At 47.6% G+C, this 14,242-nt stretch overlaps 1 protein-coding gene across 1 annotated transcript in view; it reads left to right on the top strand.

The window, feature by feature from the left end:
- col5a1 (procollagen, type V, alpha 1) overlaps positions 1 to 14,242 on the top strand; it is a gene marked incomplete at its 5' end in the record, with an annotated part of 67,311 nt that overhangs the window by 27,766 nt on the left and 25,303 nt on the right. The window contains 20 exons of the mRNA XM_079235249.1: positions 1,653 to 1,784; positions 2,497 to 2,598; positions 2,685 to 3,053; positions 3,636 to 4,361; positions 4,483 to 4,539; positions 5,826 to 5,867; positions 7,097 to 7,159; positions 7,307 to 7,381; positions 8,853 to 8,945; positions 9,419 to 9,475; positions 9,587 to 9,640; positions 9,879 to 9,932; positions 10,029 to 10,082; positions 10,186 to 10,239; positions 10,324 to 10,377; positions 10,782 to 10,826; positions 11,530 to 11,583; positions 12,074 to 12,118; positions 13,046 to 13,099; positions 13,195 to 13,239. Coding sequence (XP_079091375.1) covers positions 1,653 to 1,784; positions 2,497 to 2,598; positions 2,685 to 3,053; positions 3,636 to 4,361; positions 4,483 to 4,539; positions 5,826 to 5,867; positions 7,097 to 7,159; positions 7,307 to 7,381; positions 8,853 to 8,945; positions 9,419 to 9,475; positions 9,587 to 9,640; positions 9,879 to 9,932; positions 10,029 to 10,082; positions 10,186 to 10,239; positions 10,324 to 10,377; positions 10,782 to 10,826; positions 11,530 to 11,583; positions 12,074 to 12,118; positions 13,046 to 13,099; positions 13,195 to 13,239 — 2,229 coding nt within the window. The remainder of the gene's footprint in view (positions 1 to 1,652; positions 1,785 to 2,496; positions 2,599 to 2,684; positions 3,054 to 3,635; positions 4,362 to 4,482; positions 4,540 to 5,825; positions 5,868 to 7,096; positions 7,160 to 7,306; positions 7,382 to 8,852; positions 8,946 to 9,418; positions 9,476 to 9,586; positions 9,641 to 9,878; positions 9,933 to 10,028; positions 10,083 to 10,185; positions 10,240 to 10,323; positions 10,378 to 10,781; positions 10,827 to 11,529; positions 11,584 to 12,073; positions 12,119 to 13,045; positions 13,100 to 13,194; positions 13,240 to 14,242) is intronic.

Raw genomic sequence — 14,242 nt, 5'->3', positions numbered from 1 at the left:
GCTCGCTGCCCATAACCTCCCTTTTTATAGCCCAAAAAAAATCTCGAACAGAATAAAAACTTCAGACGGCTGGAACCGTTTCGTGCCGATTGGTCCAACAGGAATAAGCTCACTCAGGTCCACATTCCCCATCCAGCTTCTTTTCATCCCTCTCTTCCCTCTCGCAGGCCGGCGGCTACATCGAGTTAGCTCAATCAAAAGCAGCCATCATCTTTTCCATCCTGACAACAAGCACACGTTCTCTCTCTCGCCTCTTTCTTCCTCCGTGTGCACGTCACACCCCATTAAGCGCATTCTGCCGCCGCGAGGATGCTCTCATTAATGCTTAAAGTGCATGATTGATTATCTCATCCTGGGACAATTAGGATCTACCCTGACACGTCTCTTTGACCGCGCTGGAAGACGGAGAGAGAGAGTGAGAGAGTGTGGAAGAAATGAAAAAGGAAAGCAGAGGCATGGCAGATGAATAGGAAAGCAGTCGCAATGCTCCCCGACCGCGGGGCTGTTTTGTCGTACAGAGGGCTTATTCCTTATTGAATGTGACCTCATTTCAAACACTGAATTCCCAGCATCCCCTCTCAGCGCAGCTGTTGCACACGGCCCTGCCAGGCGGAGGCAGAAACAGAAACCGATACCGAGTAAGAAAAGGTTTCCTCACAGAACGACCGGCTGAAGAGGAAGCCGTGTGAAAGCGTCCCGGGAGCTCCGAGGTCATCGCTGGGAGGAAGTTCGGGGATTTGTTTTTTTCTTTCTCGCAAACAACGTAAACCCCCAACTGATGGCATGAGCCGAAAGCTTCATTTGCAGGAGTTATTAAAAGACCAGAGGCAGGGAGTGCAAACGGTGAACTGTGGCTGGTTAGACCACAGATGCATCCTGGGAGAGACCCAGCTGGAAAAGACACGTTGAGGGGTTTCAGATTTTCTGCAATCGGTTGCATAATTCAAAACATGTCCTCCTCCGTGGCGAGGCCGCTCCCATACTTCCCTTTCCTCGTCTTTTTATTGCAGCTCAGTTGCCGTTGAGTTTGATCGATGTTGGATGACATCACTGCATGTGATTAGGACATGAAATGCAGCGTTTTGCTGCCATATATGCAAGCGGTTCAGACACATGTGGCAAACACACACACACACACACACACACACCCACACAGACACACACCCAGCTGCCTCTGTAGCCTGGGGATCCTTCTGAGCCTTCTCACTCTCCCCTCTTGTTCTCTCCTGCTCTTTTTTCTATCAATCTCTGTTTCTTCCTCTTCTTCCTTTTAAGTCTCTCACTCCTGCTCCCGTTCCACCCCACTTCACCCCCACATACGTGTGCTATGCACACACACACACACACACACACACACGCACACACACGCTCCTTTAAGTCAAATGGCTCCGTAGCTGCAGGTCTGCTCACGTTCACCGTGTGAGTCGATCCATCCATCTTCCATAATGAGCTCGGAGGCAAAATGTCCTCAGATCTTTCCATCCATCTATCGATCGATCGTCTCGATAAAGACTCACTTTGTGTGTGTTTGTTTGTGTTCTGCATATGAATATGATAACAATGCACGCAGATGTCTGCGTGTTTATTCACGTGCGTGCCTCGTGGCCGTGTCCAGCGGGTCTCATGACTTCCTGTTTCTCGTCGGTTTCCAGGGAGACATCCAGCAGCTGATGATTGTGGCCGACCACCGCGCCGCCTACGACTACTGTGAGCACTACAGCCCCGACTGTGAGGTGCCCGTGCCCGACCAGCCCCAGAACCAGGACCCCAACACGGACGAATACGTGAGTAACCAGACCTGTTCTTTAAAAACGATGTGCAGAGCTCACAGTGCTCATGGAGTTTTTTTTGCATTCAGGACGTTGTAGAAACCAGTAAAGTGTCCTCATGGCTGACCTTACTCACGGAAGTTCATTTCCTCTTAAATCCATAATTGCCTTTAATGCTCAAATCAGATCTGGGTTGGATCCTGTGCTGAAAAGAGCCTCTTGGCTCATGCAAGAGAGCAGCACTCTGTCAGAGAAAAGCGCTGACTGGGCAGAAGGTTATCAGGCAATGCAGTTAGTTAATAATGTTCAGGAATGATGTGGTGCCTGCCTAAGCCTGCACCCCACTGCATGCTGATTAAAGGTGTGTCAGAGGAGCGTTGAAAGAGGCACAGGAAGTCCTTCCTCTTGACCTTTTCCTCGCCTGTCAGTACACAAAAACATGGACCCGTTTTTTTTTTTTTAGTGTGCTCAAGCTGTGTGACGGATTCATTAGGGAAGAGCTGGAAAAGTCATTTGTCATTCAGTCGTAACGAGTTGCAACAGGGAGATGCAGCGCGAGCTTCCCGCGAGTCGAAGGCATTCCTGTGCGGCTGATCGATGGCGAGCCCGGCGCTCGTATATCAGCCAGACCCGGCGGGCAAAACGGAGCGGTGGATCATGTTTTTTTTCCAGTTGATAGATGTTTCTCACTCCTGCTCATTGTGAGTGTCATGTTTCTCCCCTTTAGAACACAGAGGAGGACAGCTACTACTACGAATACCCGTACTATGAGGACGGGGACGGCAAGCCTTTGGATTCCACATCTGATACAGAGACAAAAGAAACCAAGGTAGTCTCCGGATGCGTCTCCTTTATAGCAGTAAAGCAACATGCAATCGTACAAACGCAGCAAGGTAAACCATCTGTGCCTTTCAGGTGACAGAGGCCGTCAGCGAGGCGACCAAACTGGAGGAGGTTCTGAGCGGCGCCGCCACCAAAGTGTTGACCAGCTCCTCCAGCAGCTCCTCGGACGCCGCCACCGACGGAGGAGACGCGTACAGAGAGGAGGCCAGCCCCTACGAGAGCTACGACGGCTACGACGGCTACGACGGCTACGACGAGGCCACGGCGGCGCCCGAGAAGGACGGCTCTCGGCGCGTCAGCATCACCGGCGTCGGCGCCGGGGTCGAGCTGGATCTGGGCGCAGACGGAAAGGTCGACTCGGGCACGGGGGGCGGGATCGAGAGGAAGGTCATCACCGGCGATGGAGGATCCACGATAACCGTCACCAGCAATAAGACATCCGTACGTTGGCGTTAATCACAGCGGCAGCCTCACTTAGCTGCTGTTTGGGTGTTGATCCTGTTCTTTACCTCGACACGTACTCTGTGGGGATGCAGGGGCCTCTTAGGGCCTCTTGTTATAATCCACCAATCCACATAGGGGAAGCAAAGCCAATGGAGGAAGAGATAAATGCTTTTTGAGGAAATTTCCATCGTTGCAATGATAGCCAATAGAAAATAAATCTAATCAGCTATTTTGATGATGGATTAAAAGTTCTAGTCATTTTTCAAATTCCTTCCTCTAAATATGTGATAGATCATATGTGATAGTCAGGCAAAACAAGACATTTAAAGGACTTTGAGAAACAGCATTTCTCTGTATTTTCTGACATTTTGTCGAGCAAACTCTTTACATTTTAATGTGCAGTTTTATCTATTGTGAAAATAGTCCTTAGCTGCAACTCTAGGGCGCTACGTGTATGTTTTCATAGGTCCGCAATGCAAAGTCACATTTGTTTTATGTTGTTTGTTTACACAGGAAGTCACCAACATCAACAAACCAGCACCAACCAACACTGTATTGACTATGGTTGTGTTTTTATAGGGAGCAAGTTCCTACGATGACTACGACGCGGGATACGACTATGACGTGGACGGCAAATACTCCAGCAGCAGCAGTACAGTCCACCTCGGAGGCGGCGGCGGAGATGGCAGCAGTACAATCCACCTTGGAGTCGGAGGAGACGGCGGCAGCAGCAGTACAATCCACCTTGGAGGCGGCGGCGGAGATGGCAGCAGTACAATCCACCTTGGAGGCGGCGGCGGCAGCGGCAGTACAGTCCACCTTGGAGGCGGCGGCGGAGATGGCAGCAGCAGCAGCACAATCCACCTTGGAGTCGGCGGTGGCAGCGGCAGTACAGTCCACCTTGGAGGCGGAGATGGCAGCAGTACAGTCCACCTTGGAGGCGGAGATGGCAGCAGTACAGTCCACCTTGGAGGCGGAGATGGCAGCAGCAGTACAGTCCACCTTGGAGGCGGAGGAGGCAGCAGCAGTTCTACCATCACCATCGGGGACGGCTCCGTCTCCCTGGGAGGATCTTCCACCACTGGAGGCGGATCGGCCAGCGCCGGCACCGGAGCAGGCGGCTCCATCGCCACCGGAAAGGACCTGGGCATGGAAGTCGAGGGCGACTACACGGATCTGGACGGGTTCAAGGAGGATCTGGTCACCGACTACGGCGACATCGACGTCTATGACACCTACGAGGATTACGGCGACAAAGAGGGCAAAATTCTGCCCGCTGTGACCGACGATCAGTATTATTCACAGGTGAAAACATAACGGAACGGCCACGCTGCCAAAGACAGGGTCTAGAAGACGAGGATGTCATGGTGCCGGTGTCGGAGAGGAGGGGTGGCTGATCGTGTCCCTGTGTGTTTTGGGTGTGCAGGTCGACGGAGCCCGTGGAGAGAAGGGACAGAAGGGAGAGCCGGCTGTTATCGAGCCTGTGAGTATCACTGTGAACAACACACTTCCGCAACAGATGTACGCCGAGTGTGAGTGTGTGTGTGTGTGTGTGTGTGTGTGTGTGTGTGTGGATGTTTACATTTGCCAGTACATATATGGTACACATCCAAACACAATCAACCTCTCCCTTCTGAATGAGTCCTGCAACACGCCTGTCAGTGATCTCTAAACACAGCGTGGGGAAGTGTGTAAACACTGGCGGACAAGGAGAACAAAAAAGGAACAAGAAACCCTTTTTTTAAGCTCATCTCAAACCGCAAACAGGGTAAATACATCCAACCTTCATTGGGAGACTCACACCTTATTCACAGGTGAGGACGACTCCCTTTGCTTTGTGTGCAGAGGGAACGTACATCTCTCATGCAGCTACAGCTGCTTCACGTCAAACAAATGTCACCGAGCTCCACTAAGTACACATCGCTCTGTGACTGAGTATCTCCATGTTTATCTGTGTGAGAGGAGTGTGTGTGTGTGTGTGTGTGTGTGTGTGTGTGTCTTAAATCCACTTCCTTAGATGACCGCTTGTGAGCCTGAGAATGTCCGCGGACCAAATTCGTGCACACATCGCCACCCAGTGTGTCTTTTCATCTTGTAAACACTCAGAAAGCGGAGGATCACACACACACACACACACACACACACACACACACTGCAGGCGGGCCGAGGGCGTGTATCCTGGGGGCCGCCACGGATCAATTGCAGTGATTTTAGGATGAAAACATCTGATGGGAATCACCACAAACCTCACATGAGTTATGATAATGTGTGGGTTTCTGTCCTCCTAACAAACAACAACAAGTTTAAATGTTACCGCAACAGAAACCATATCTCAGGGGCCCAAAGAGCTGCAACAATGCTGCTCCCTGTGTTCAGGGCTACGTGGTAGGAACACCCTTCAGAGGCTGAGGCGTGTACAAACTGGCTTCACGTCGCATGCACGAGCAAATATTTATATCTGACGGCGTGAATTAATGAATTATCTCTTCAATTCCACGAGCACAGGGAGGAGAGCACCCGGGGCGTCTCTGCTCTGCAGTCACTCACCCGGCTCTTCTCCATTGATTCATTGCAAGCGTCGCTAAAGACGACAGGCAGGAATGCACACGCAGCGAGACGGGGACTCTTTGATAGGCCGCTGTGCTCGTGCTCGCTCACCTTCAACCACAGCCCCGTGGGAACGGACGCAGGACGCCCAGCTGCACCCACGCATGAGGCCGAGAGACGGACTCCTGTGGCGACTGACCGTATCTGTGCTTTGTGTTTCAGGGGATGCTGGTGGAGGGTCCGTCTGGGCCTGAAGGGCCACCAGTAAGTGTCTCCTTCTTCACTTCCTCTCTTCTTATTCTCACGTCACTTTTCTTCTCTCTCCGTGTAGATAGATAGATATATAGGTAGATAGATAGATAGATAGATAGATAGATAGATAGATAGATAGATAGACATATATATATATATATATATATATATATATATATATATATATATATATATATATATATATAGATAGATAGATAGATAGATAGATATATAGGTAGATAGATAGATAGATAGATAGATATATAGGTAGATAGGTAGATAAATAGATAGATAGATAGATAGATAGATAGATAGATAGATAGACATATATATATATATATATATATATATATATATATATATATATATAGATAGATAGATAGATAGATAGATAGATAGATAGATAGATAGGTAGATAAATAGATAGATAGATAGATATATAGATAGATAGATAGATAGATAGATAGATAGATAGATAGATAGATAGATAGATAGATAGATAGATAGATAAATAGATAGATAGGGGAAATTTGTTTGTCACAGTAGCAAGCAAGGTTACATAGAACAAATATCAGAATGAAAATACTCAATGTATACAACAAATTAGCAGAGCATATTAATTTAGGAAATTAAACAATAAAGAAAGCGCAACAATGCAAAGTATATAAGTGTATAGAAGTATGTACAGAGACTACCAGACTGTTGATGTTGATGTTGAATCAATGGATGGAGGATAGTTATTTTGTGGTCTCTGTTCTGTGCATGAAGCCGTCTTTCTAGTCCGTGCTTGCTGCTGCGTCCCGTGGATAGGAACAATTTAGGTTTTAGTGCTTTGCTGTATACCCCCCCCCCCCCCCCCCCCCCCCCTCAACCCCCCTCCCCCCCGGCCGGCTGATTTGCAATGCAAAGGGAGCGGCTAAAACAGTTCCCCCGAAGAGATATGGACTCGCCCAGATGTTGGAAGGACTTAATTATTTATGTAGGACAGTTCCTTCAGACAGCGGCGCCCTCGACACCCTGCAGATGGAGTCCCACGGAGGCCAGCCGTTCACGCGCTGAGCCACAGACAAATAAAGAGGATTTACAACAGCGGGCCGTCCCGTGTTGCCTCATGCATTCCTGTCCCATGTGTGAGCACTTTGCAAACGATAAAGGCGGAAAAAAGAAAAAAAAACGTTTCCTTGTGATGCGTTATGCATGTATGTATGTGTGTGTAAAATGAGATCTTTTGCTGAACATAGGGTCTCCCCGGACCCCCAGGTGCTTCTGGCCCACCAGGCAGTTCTGGAGATTCTGGAGAGCGGGTGTGTTTAATATTGTATATGTCAACACAGCTTTTTTTCCAAAGCTCTTAAAATACAGAAACTAACCACATGTCCTTTGTCCCCTGTGTGTGTGTGTGTGTGTGTGTGTGTGTGTGTGTGTGTGTGTGTGTTATTTTCCATGGGAAGGGTCTTCCGGGTCGTTCTGGTCTTCCTGGAGCCGATGGTTTGCCAGGAAGTCCTGGCACTGTGCTGATGCTGCCTGTAAGTTAATTACATTTGTTATGAAAAAAGAAAAGAAAAAGATATAAAAGTAGGAAACGCTGTGTGTTTTTCATGTTTATGGACACTTAAAAACATTTTCCATGCAGCTTGACAACCGTGTTTAGCCTTGTTTAGAGCCAAGTGTGACGCAACCCTCTCGGTGGTATCAATAACTCTGACATGTGGTTTACAGTGTGGTGGAATGCAGGGGGTTTCCTTTGATGGGCCCGTCCCTCACACATGTTCTGGGATGTCAATCTGTGCTTCAGCAGCCCCTTGTGGTGTGTCCAGCGGCTTGGATAATCACTGGCAGGCTCCATGGACTCGAATCGGCATATTTAGGGATAGTTTTAACTTCAGGAAGTGGTCTCGCTGTAGACAGGAAGTGAAGCTGTCGGTTCTCTCCATCGCAGCTATCGGCTTCCTGCGCCGTCTCTCTGTTTGACTTGCAAGATGTCCGATCCAGCTGCTGTCGGCTCTGATGGGTTGTGCAGATGTGAGCTCGTGGTTTTCCGGGGCTCCACGGAGCCGTCTGGGTTAGCCGTGAGTCGAGCTCCGTCTGGACAGGAACCCAAGTCCTTCTGGTGCGTCCACTGGCAGAAAGCAGGGCTGGAAACCTGATCCCAGAGCTGCCGGCTAATGGGAAACATGCATTGTTGTTTCTCCCCTCTGTGGCTCGCTCAAAGCTGTGGAAGCAACATGTCAGGGTTGAAATGCGTTTCCCAACACTGTCTTTGCTCAAGCGGTCCAGTGACTAGTGCGGCGTCTTCTCTTTATCCTCTGTGCTCTACCACAAGTAAATAATGTAGTTCCCATCCCATCTTTTCTCCTTCCCCCGGCCTCGCTTGTCGACAATTTGATGTGGCGGAACATTTTGTTCAGGGTTCGATGATGCACAGGAATATGGGTAAAGAAACTCGTGTTGGAGAAGGAAGAAGATGAAGAGAGGAGGAATCCAAGGATGTCATGTGTGTGATTGTGACTAAGAGAGCAACGGGAAGGGCCAACATTTAATCAAACTCAGCAAATTCAGAGGCAGAAGAAGAACGTGTGGGATTTGCACAATGCTTGTGAAAAAGTTCTGCATATATCTGGTTTAATGTGGGTGAGCTGCCGTGGCTCTGACTCATCCCTGATGTTCTGAATCAACCACGAGATCCTGCACAGGGTTGGCTGCACCGTTGTGTTGCAAACAAGCCTGCGTTGCACCACGACCCTGGATATCCACCTACGGTGCAATACCGGCGCATCACCACCAGATGTCAGTAGAATTCGAAGCTCGCGGCCTGCAGAGGGCGACGTGTGATAGCGCCGGTTTGACAGCCGGAGGCGGCTGCTCGGCTCGACATCCGCTGAATGCAATATTAAAGACACATTGAAGACATTGTTGGGATTAGATTATATCTTGCTGCAATGGTCATTTTCTCAGCTATGACCTCCGAGCGTCACCAACCTGTGATTCCCTCCGTAGTTCAGATTCAGCTCCGGAGGCGACTCCGGTCAGAAGGGACCCGCCATGTCAGCGCAGGAGTCCCAGATGCAGGCCATCATGCAGCAGGCCAGGGTACAGCTGTCTCTCACTCTCACAGTCATGCATGTTGTTGGTGTTTTGCATTCACCACATGTGCTTCTCCTGTTAAAATAAGTCCCGCTATTTCTTATTGTTTTGTCAATACTTTAATTTTTTTGCCATATTTGCATGAATACGTTTTTCTATACACATCATTTGTACTCATCTATTATCATCATTGTTACATTTTATTACCCTGCCTGTATGCATAATTCATGTGCAATCTCACACACAGAACACATGAACAGACATAAATACACTCACAACACACACACACACACACACACACACACACATGGCAAAATCCATGCTACATTTCATCATGCATCAGCTACATGAACAGCAGCATGTGTATATACATATATATATATATATATATATATATATATATATATATATATATATATATATATATATATATATATATATATATATACATATATATTTATTTCCCCTCCTGTGTTCAGCTGGCTATGCGTGGCCCTTCAGGTCCAATGGGTTTGACTGGCAGGTCCGGCCCTATGGTATGTATTTCAAAGCACTTCACGAAAGACACAAAAAAAAGTATCAAGAGTTATAATACAAACTTGTTTTGGTTTATTGTCCGTTAACGTTTCTCTTTGTTTTGCCCTCAGGGTCCTCCCGGTGTTTCAGGACTGAAGGGAGAGTCTGGAGATTCAGGCCCTCAGGTATGAGATATCAGAGGGGGAAGTTGTTCTTTTTTATAAAACAACTAAATCAAAGCCAACCCCATATGAAAGGGTGTTAACCTCCACAAATGAATTGTTCAAATATTGTAGCATTGGATTAGTTCCAACTCATTATTTTTGCAACCCTTTAAAAGTATGATATTTCCAAGATGCAAATGTGAAAAATAAAAGAAATAAAGAAATGCTTCAGAGTTTAATCTCAGTGTTTTGGTTCCAGGGACCACGTGGACCTATGGGTGGCTCGGGACCCACTGGAAAGCCCGGCAGAAGGGCAAGTGCAGCACAAACTGAAGCATATTCTAGTCTTCATAACGCATTCACAGGGACGATGCTAACAGACGTGCTATGCATCTTGTCATGTTCACAGGGTCGTTCTGGATCCGACGGCGCCCGGGGAATGCCGGGACAGTCTGGAACCAAGGTAACCCCGGCCGGCTGCACCCACAATGCATTTCACTGCGCCGTGTTTCACTGCATGTCTTTTTTGAAGAGGGAGGCAACCAGATCTTCTTTTTGCTCCCCAGGGAGAACGAGGGTTTGACGGCCTGGCCGGACTCCCCGGTGAAAAAGGACACAGAGTAAGTTCTCTCGTTGCGGCGCCGTGAAACGTGTGTTGTTGTACGTGTGTGTCTTGGTTTTGACGCGTGTGTGTGTCGTTGCAGGGTGAATCTGGACCTTCTGGACCTCATGGTGGCCCTGGAGAGGACGGAGAAAGGGTAACAGAAAAAAATACTACAATTTTAAAGAAGCATCACATGTCTGATGTGTGTCTCCCCTTACTGCTTATTGTTATGCTGCAGGAAGTCAGATATGACGCCTGCCTCTTACCAAAGTCACCTTTTTGTGTCGGCCCCAGAATTTTCACTAAACACTCTACTCATACATACACATATATATCTTCTTCTTTTTTTAAATCTCTGCACACCTGTATCTGCCTGTAATCTCATTACCCACAGCTGATGCAACACGACCCCCTCCCTTTTCCTTGTGCCTTCCCATTACCTCTCTCATAACACACACACACACACACACACACACACACACACACACACACACACACACACACACACACACTATCTGTCTGTTCCGCACTCTGATCCGTTATCTCTCTCTTTCCCAGGGAGATGATGGAGAGATCGGGCCCCGGGGACTTCCTGGTGAATCAGTGAGTGATCACTCGTATTACGCCGAGACATTTTGATATTTTGGGGTTTGATGGAGCTGAGAGACCTCGTCGTGTCGCCGGATGGGCGAACTATCAAAGGGTCTGATCGCGTCCTACATCACCCGCAGACCGCAGCCGCTGTACATATTCACATAAATGTAGTTTTTCTCTCTGCGTTGTATTGCTGGAAAGCGTATGTTGAGGAGGCTTTGCTAGTCTTTCATCTGTGGAGGTGAGACACGCAGGCAGCTCACATCAAGCTTGTTATAATAGCCTCCCACTCTCTCAGGCAGGATATTCCCCGCGGAGGAGCAGGAGGAGAGAGACGGGGAAAGAGAAACCAACAGAAAAAAGGCCTCAATAGCTGCTGTTGTGACTTGTTTTGTCCACCAGGGGGTGCTAGCTTGGTTTGCATGCACAATGATGGGACAACAGGTCTTCTTAGGTAACTGTAGCTGTGAGGCAAAGCACAGAAATGTAAAGCAGCGTTAGACAGGCATAGCTGTGAGGAATGAATGTGTAGTAAAGGGGGAAAAAAAGAAAAAAGCCTTGGTGGAATATCCTCAAGGACATTTGGAGCGTCAGGTTGTTTCCAGAAGAATAATTTCGAAACCCGAGAGTTTAATAATTCATCAAGCCGTTCACAGGTGTGTAATATCTTCCTCAATCTCATTTCCCTCTCGTTTTCTTCTCCATCACTCAGGGGCCCCGTGGTTTGCTGGGACCGAAAGGACCTCAGGGACCCCCAGGACCCCCCGTGAGTCCCCCGCACCCTCCGCTCACCTTTTCGTACCCATGCCGGTACAATAGATTCACTGTTTAGAGAGCAGAATCATGTTTTTTTTTTTTACCATCTCATAAAAACAAAATCCACTGCAAACAACACCCGCAGGGAAATATAACTCGATATATTGCAGACAGCGTACACAAAGAGTAGCATACAATATTGAGTTAAACTTCAGCGTTTCAGACAGACGTCGACAGCACAGCTAAGAACCCCAATGTTAATACTGTTTCCACTGATTTCATTTACCGCGGACAGCGGGCATCAATCAGGCAGCGGATTCTGCGCTGATATCCCCGTGTAGGATGTTCGAGATATCACAAACAATAAATCACACCCTCAAAGGAATGCATAGAAAGCTAAACGTGCGGTCGAAGCACGACCCGGCTTGGCGTGTTGCAGATGTGCTCGGCCTTCCTGTGTGTGTGTGTGCTGAACACTGTGCTCATCTCCAACGCTGCAGGGCGTGACTGGAATGGACGGCCACTCCGGACCCAAAGGAAACATCGTAAGTCCAGCTGGAAGTGATTCAAATGCCAATATTCTGTATCAGGAATTCTCCTTTTCTCAGATAAAAACACCCCAGACTGTCCTTCTTTCTTATTTCATCCTTGAAGCCTCGGTATTGCCTCCTGACCTCTCTCTCTCTCACACACACAGTCTTGTTTGCACGACTTACGGGGACATCCCATTGATAACCTTAAACCAAATCTCCCCCATAAATATAATGATTTACAGGCAATTGTCCCCATGTTTCCCCCCTAAATAAAAGGCGAGTCCCCGCAATGTGACTGTGTATCCGATGCATGTCCCCCACAGGATGGGTTACACACTCCTCCTCACACACACACACACACACACACACACACACACGGCAGTACAATCAGAGGATACTTAGGAGATAATGAAGAATAGACCGGATGTGTTTAGGCCCATTTGAGCAGTCCACCATCGTTTCCAGGTCCATCTCTTTAAGATTACCTGGCTGCAGCAGCTTGTCGGTTCCTGTTGGGAATGTTCCTCCAGGTCGAAATGGAAGACCAACAGCTTTCCCAGACTCTCTTGGACCAGGGCCACGCAATTGATTGCCAGTTATCTGAGATAACTGGCAATCAATGTTCGAGTTTGTGGTCCAGCAGTGTCTGTGTGTGTGTGTGTGTGTGTGTGTGTGTGTGTGTGTGTGTGTGTGTGTGTTTGTGTGTGTGTGTCGAGCAAAGCCATTGTGCTATTTGCCTGTTTAGGTATAAGAAAGTAATAATGCAGCGATGCGCTTCTGATTCATATCTGTTGAGAGAAGCATTTCATCTTTAATGGACCTCACGGAGCAACAAAATCTCTCTTCCCTTTTATGTGGGAGGTTGAAACTAAATAACTAAATAATTTAAAGTATTTTAATGAGATTTCTAAAATTAACTTTTTTTTTTTTCCCCGTCAGGGACCACAAGGAGAGCCAGGACCTCCTGGACAGCAGGGCAACCCAGGTACCCAGGTCAGTAATGGACAGGTGGTCTGACGTTGGATTTTCCCATCCATCCATTAAATAAATTGTTCTGAGCATTTTGTTTTTTCCCGTTCTCTCCACAGGGACTTGCAGGGCCCCAAGGAGCCATCGGGACTCCAGGAGACAAGGTAAGAATATCCCACCATCACAGCCAGCTTGATAAAATGTTAATAAACGCGGACCCCAAAATCTATGAAAATTGCAGGAAATTGTCTCATTCATTTGCATGAGCTGAAAGCCGAGTATTCAGCTCCAAAATGCTTATCACACTATTATGCAGACGGGCCCCGTCCCCAACGCAGGACACACATTGTGCACCGTAGACAGATTTTAATCCCGATGCATTTTAATCCAATTTCGGCTAAATCACATTTGCCTGTTTGCATGGAGGGAATCCAGTTTATTATTGAACAGTGTGAGGATGAATAATGCAGATATGATGTGTTCTCCTAAATGAAATACTAGAAGGCTGTGGTATTTGATGAGGTGAAATGTAATCAAACAAGGAGTCCATTGTTTATTTGAAGGAGTAAAAGGTGTGTTCGCATGCTGACGTTAGCTCAAAACCTGACAGCTGTTGGCTAACCTTCGAATGCTACGTCTTACTCAGTGAGGTCTCATTGGTCCTAACATCTCGTCTCCTACCTAACATCTAGTCTCCTACCTAACATCTAGTCTCCTACCTAACATCTCGTCTCCTATCCACATCTCATCTCCTACCTAACATCCACATCTCGTCTCCTATCTAACATCTCATCTCCTACCTAACATCCACATCTCGTCTCCTATCTAATATCTCGTCTTCTAACTAACATCCACATCTCGTCTCCTACCTAACATCTTGTCTCCTACCTAACATCTCGTCTCCTATCTAACATCCACATCTCATCTCCTACCTAACATCCACATCTCGTCTCCTATCTAACATCTCGTCTCCTACCTAACATCCACATCTCGTCTTCTAACTAACATCGTCTCCTATCTAACATCTCGTCTTGTACCTAACATCTCGTCTCATACCTAACATCTCGTCTTCTACCTAACATCTCGTCTTCTACCTAACATCTCGTCTTGTACCTAACATCTCGTCTTCTACCTAACATCTCGTCTTGTACCTAACATCTCGTCTCA

This window comes from Taurulus bubalis, assembly GCF_910589615.1.
Source record: "Taurulus bubalis genome assembly, chromosome: 19".
In the NCBI taxonomy this organism is placed as follows: Eukaryota; Metazoa; Chordata; class Actinopteri; order Perciformes; family Cottidae; genus Taurulus; species Taurulus bubalis.
The sequence above is the reverse complement of the archived record's forward strand: the minus strand, read 5'-3'. Positions and strand labels throughout refer to the sequence as shown.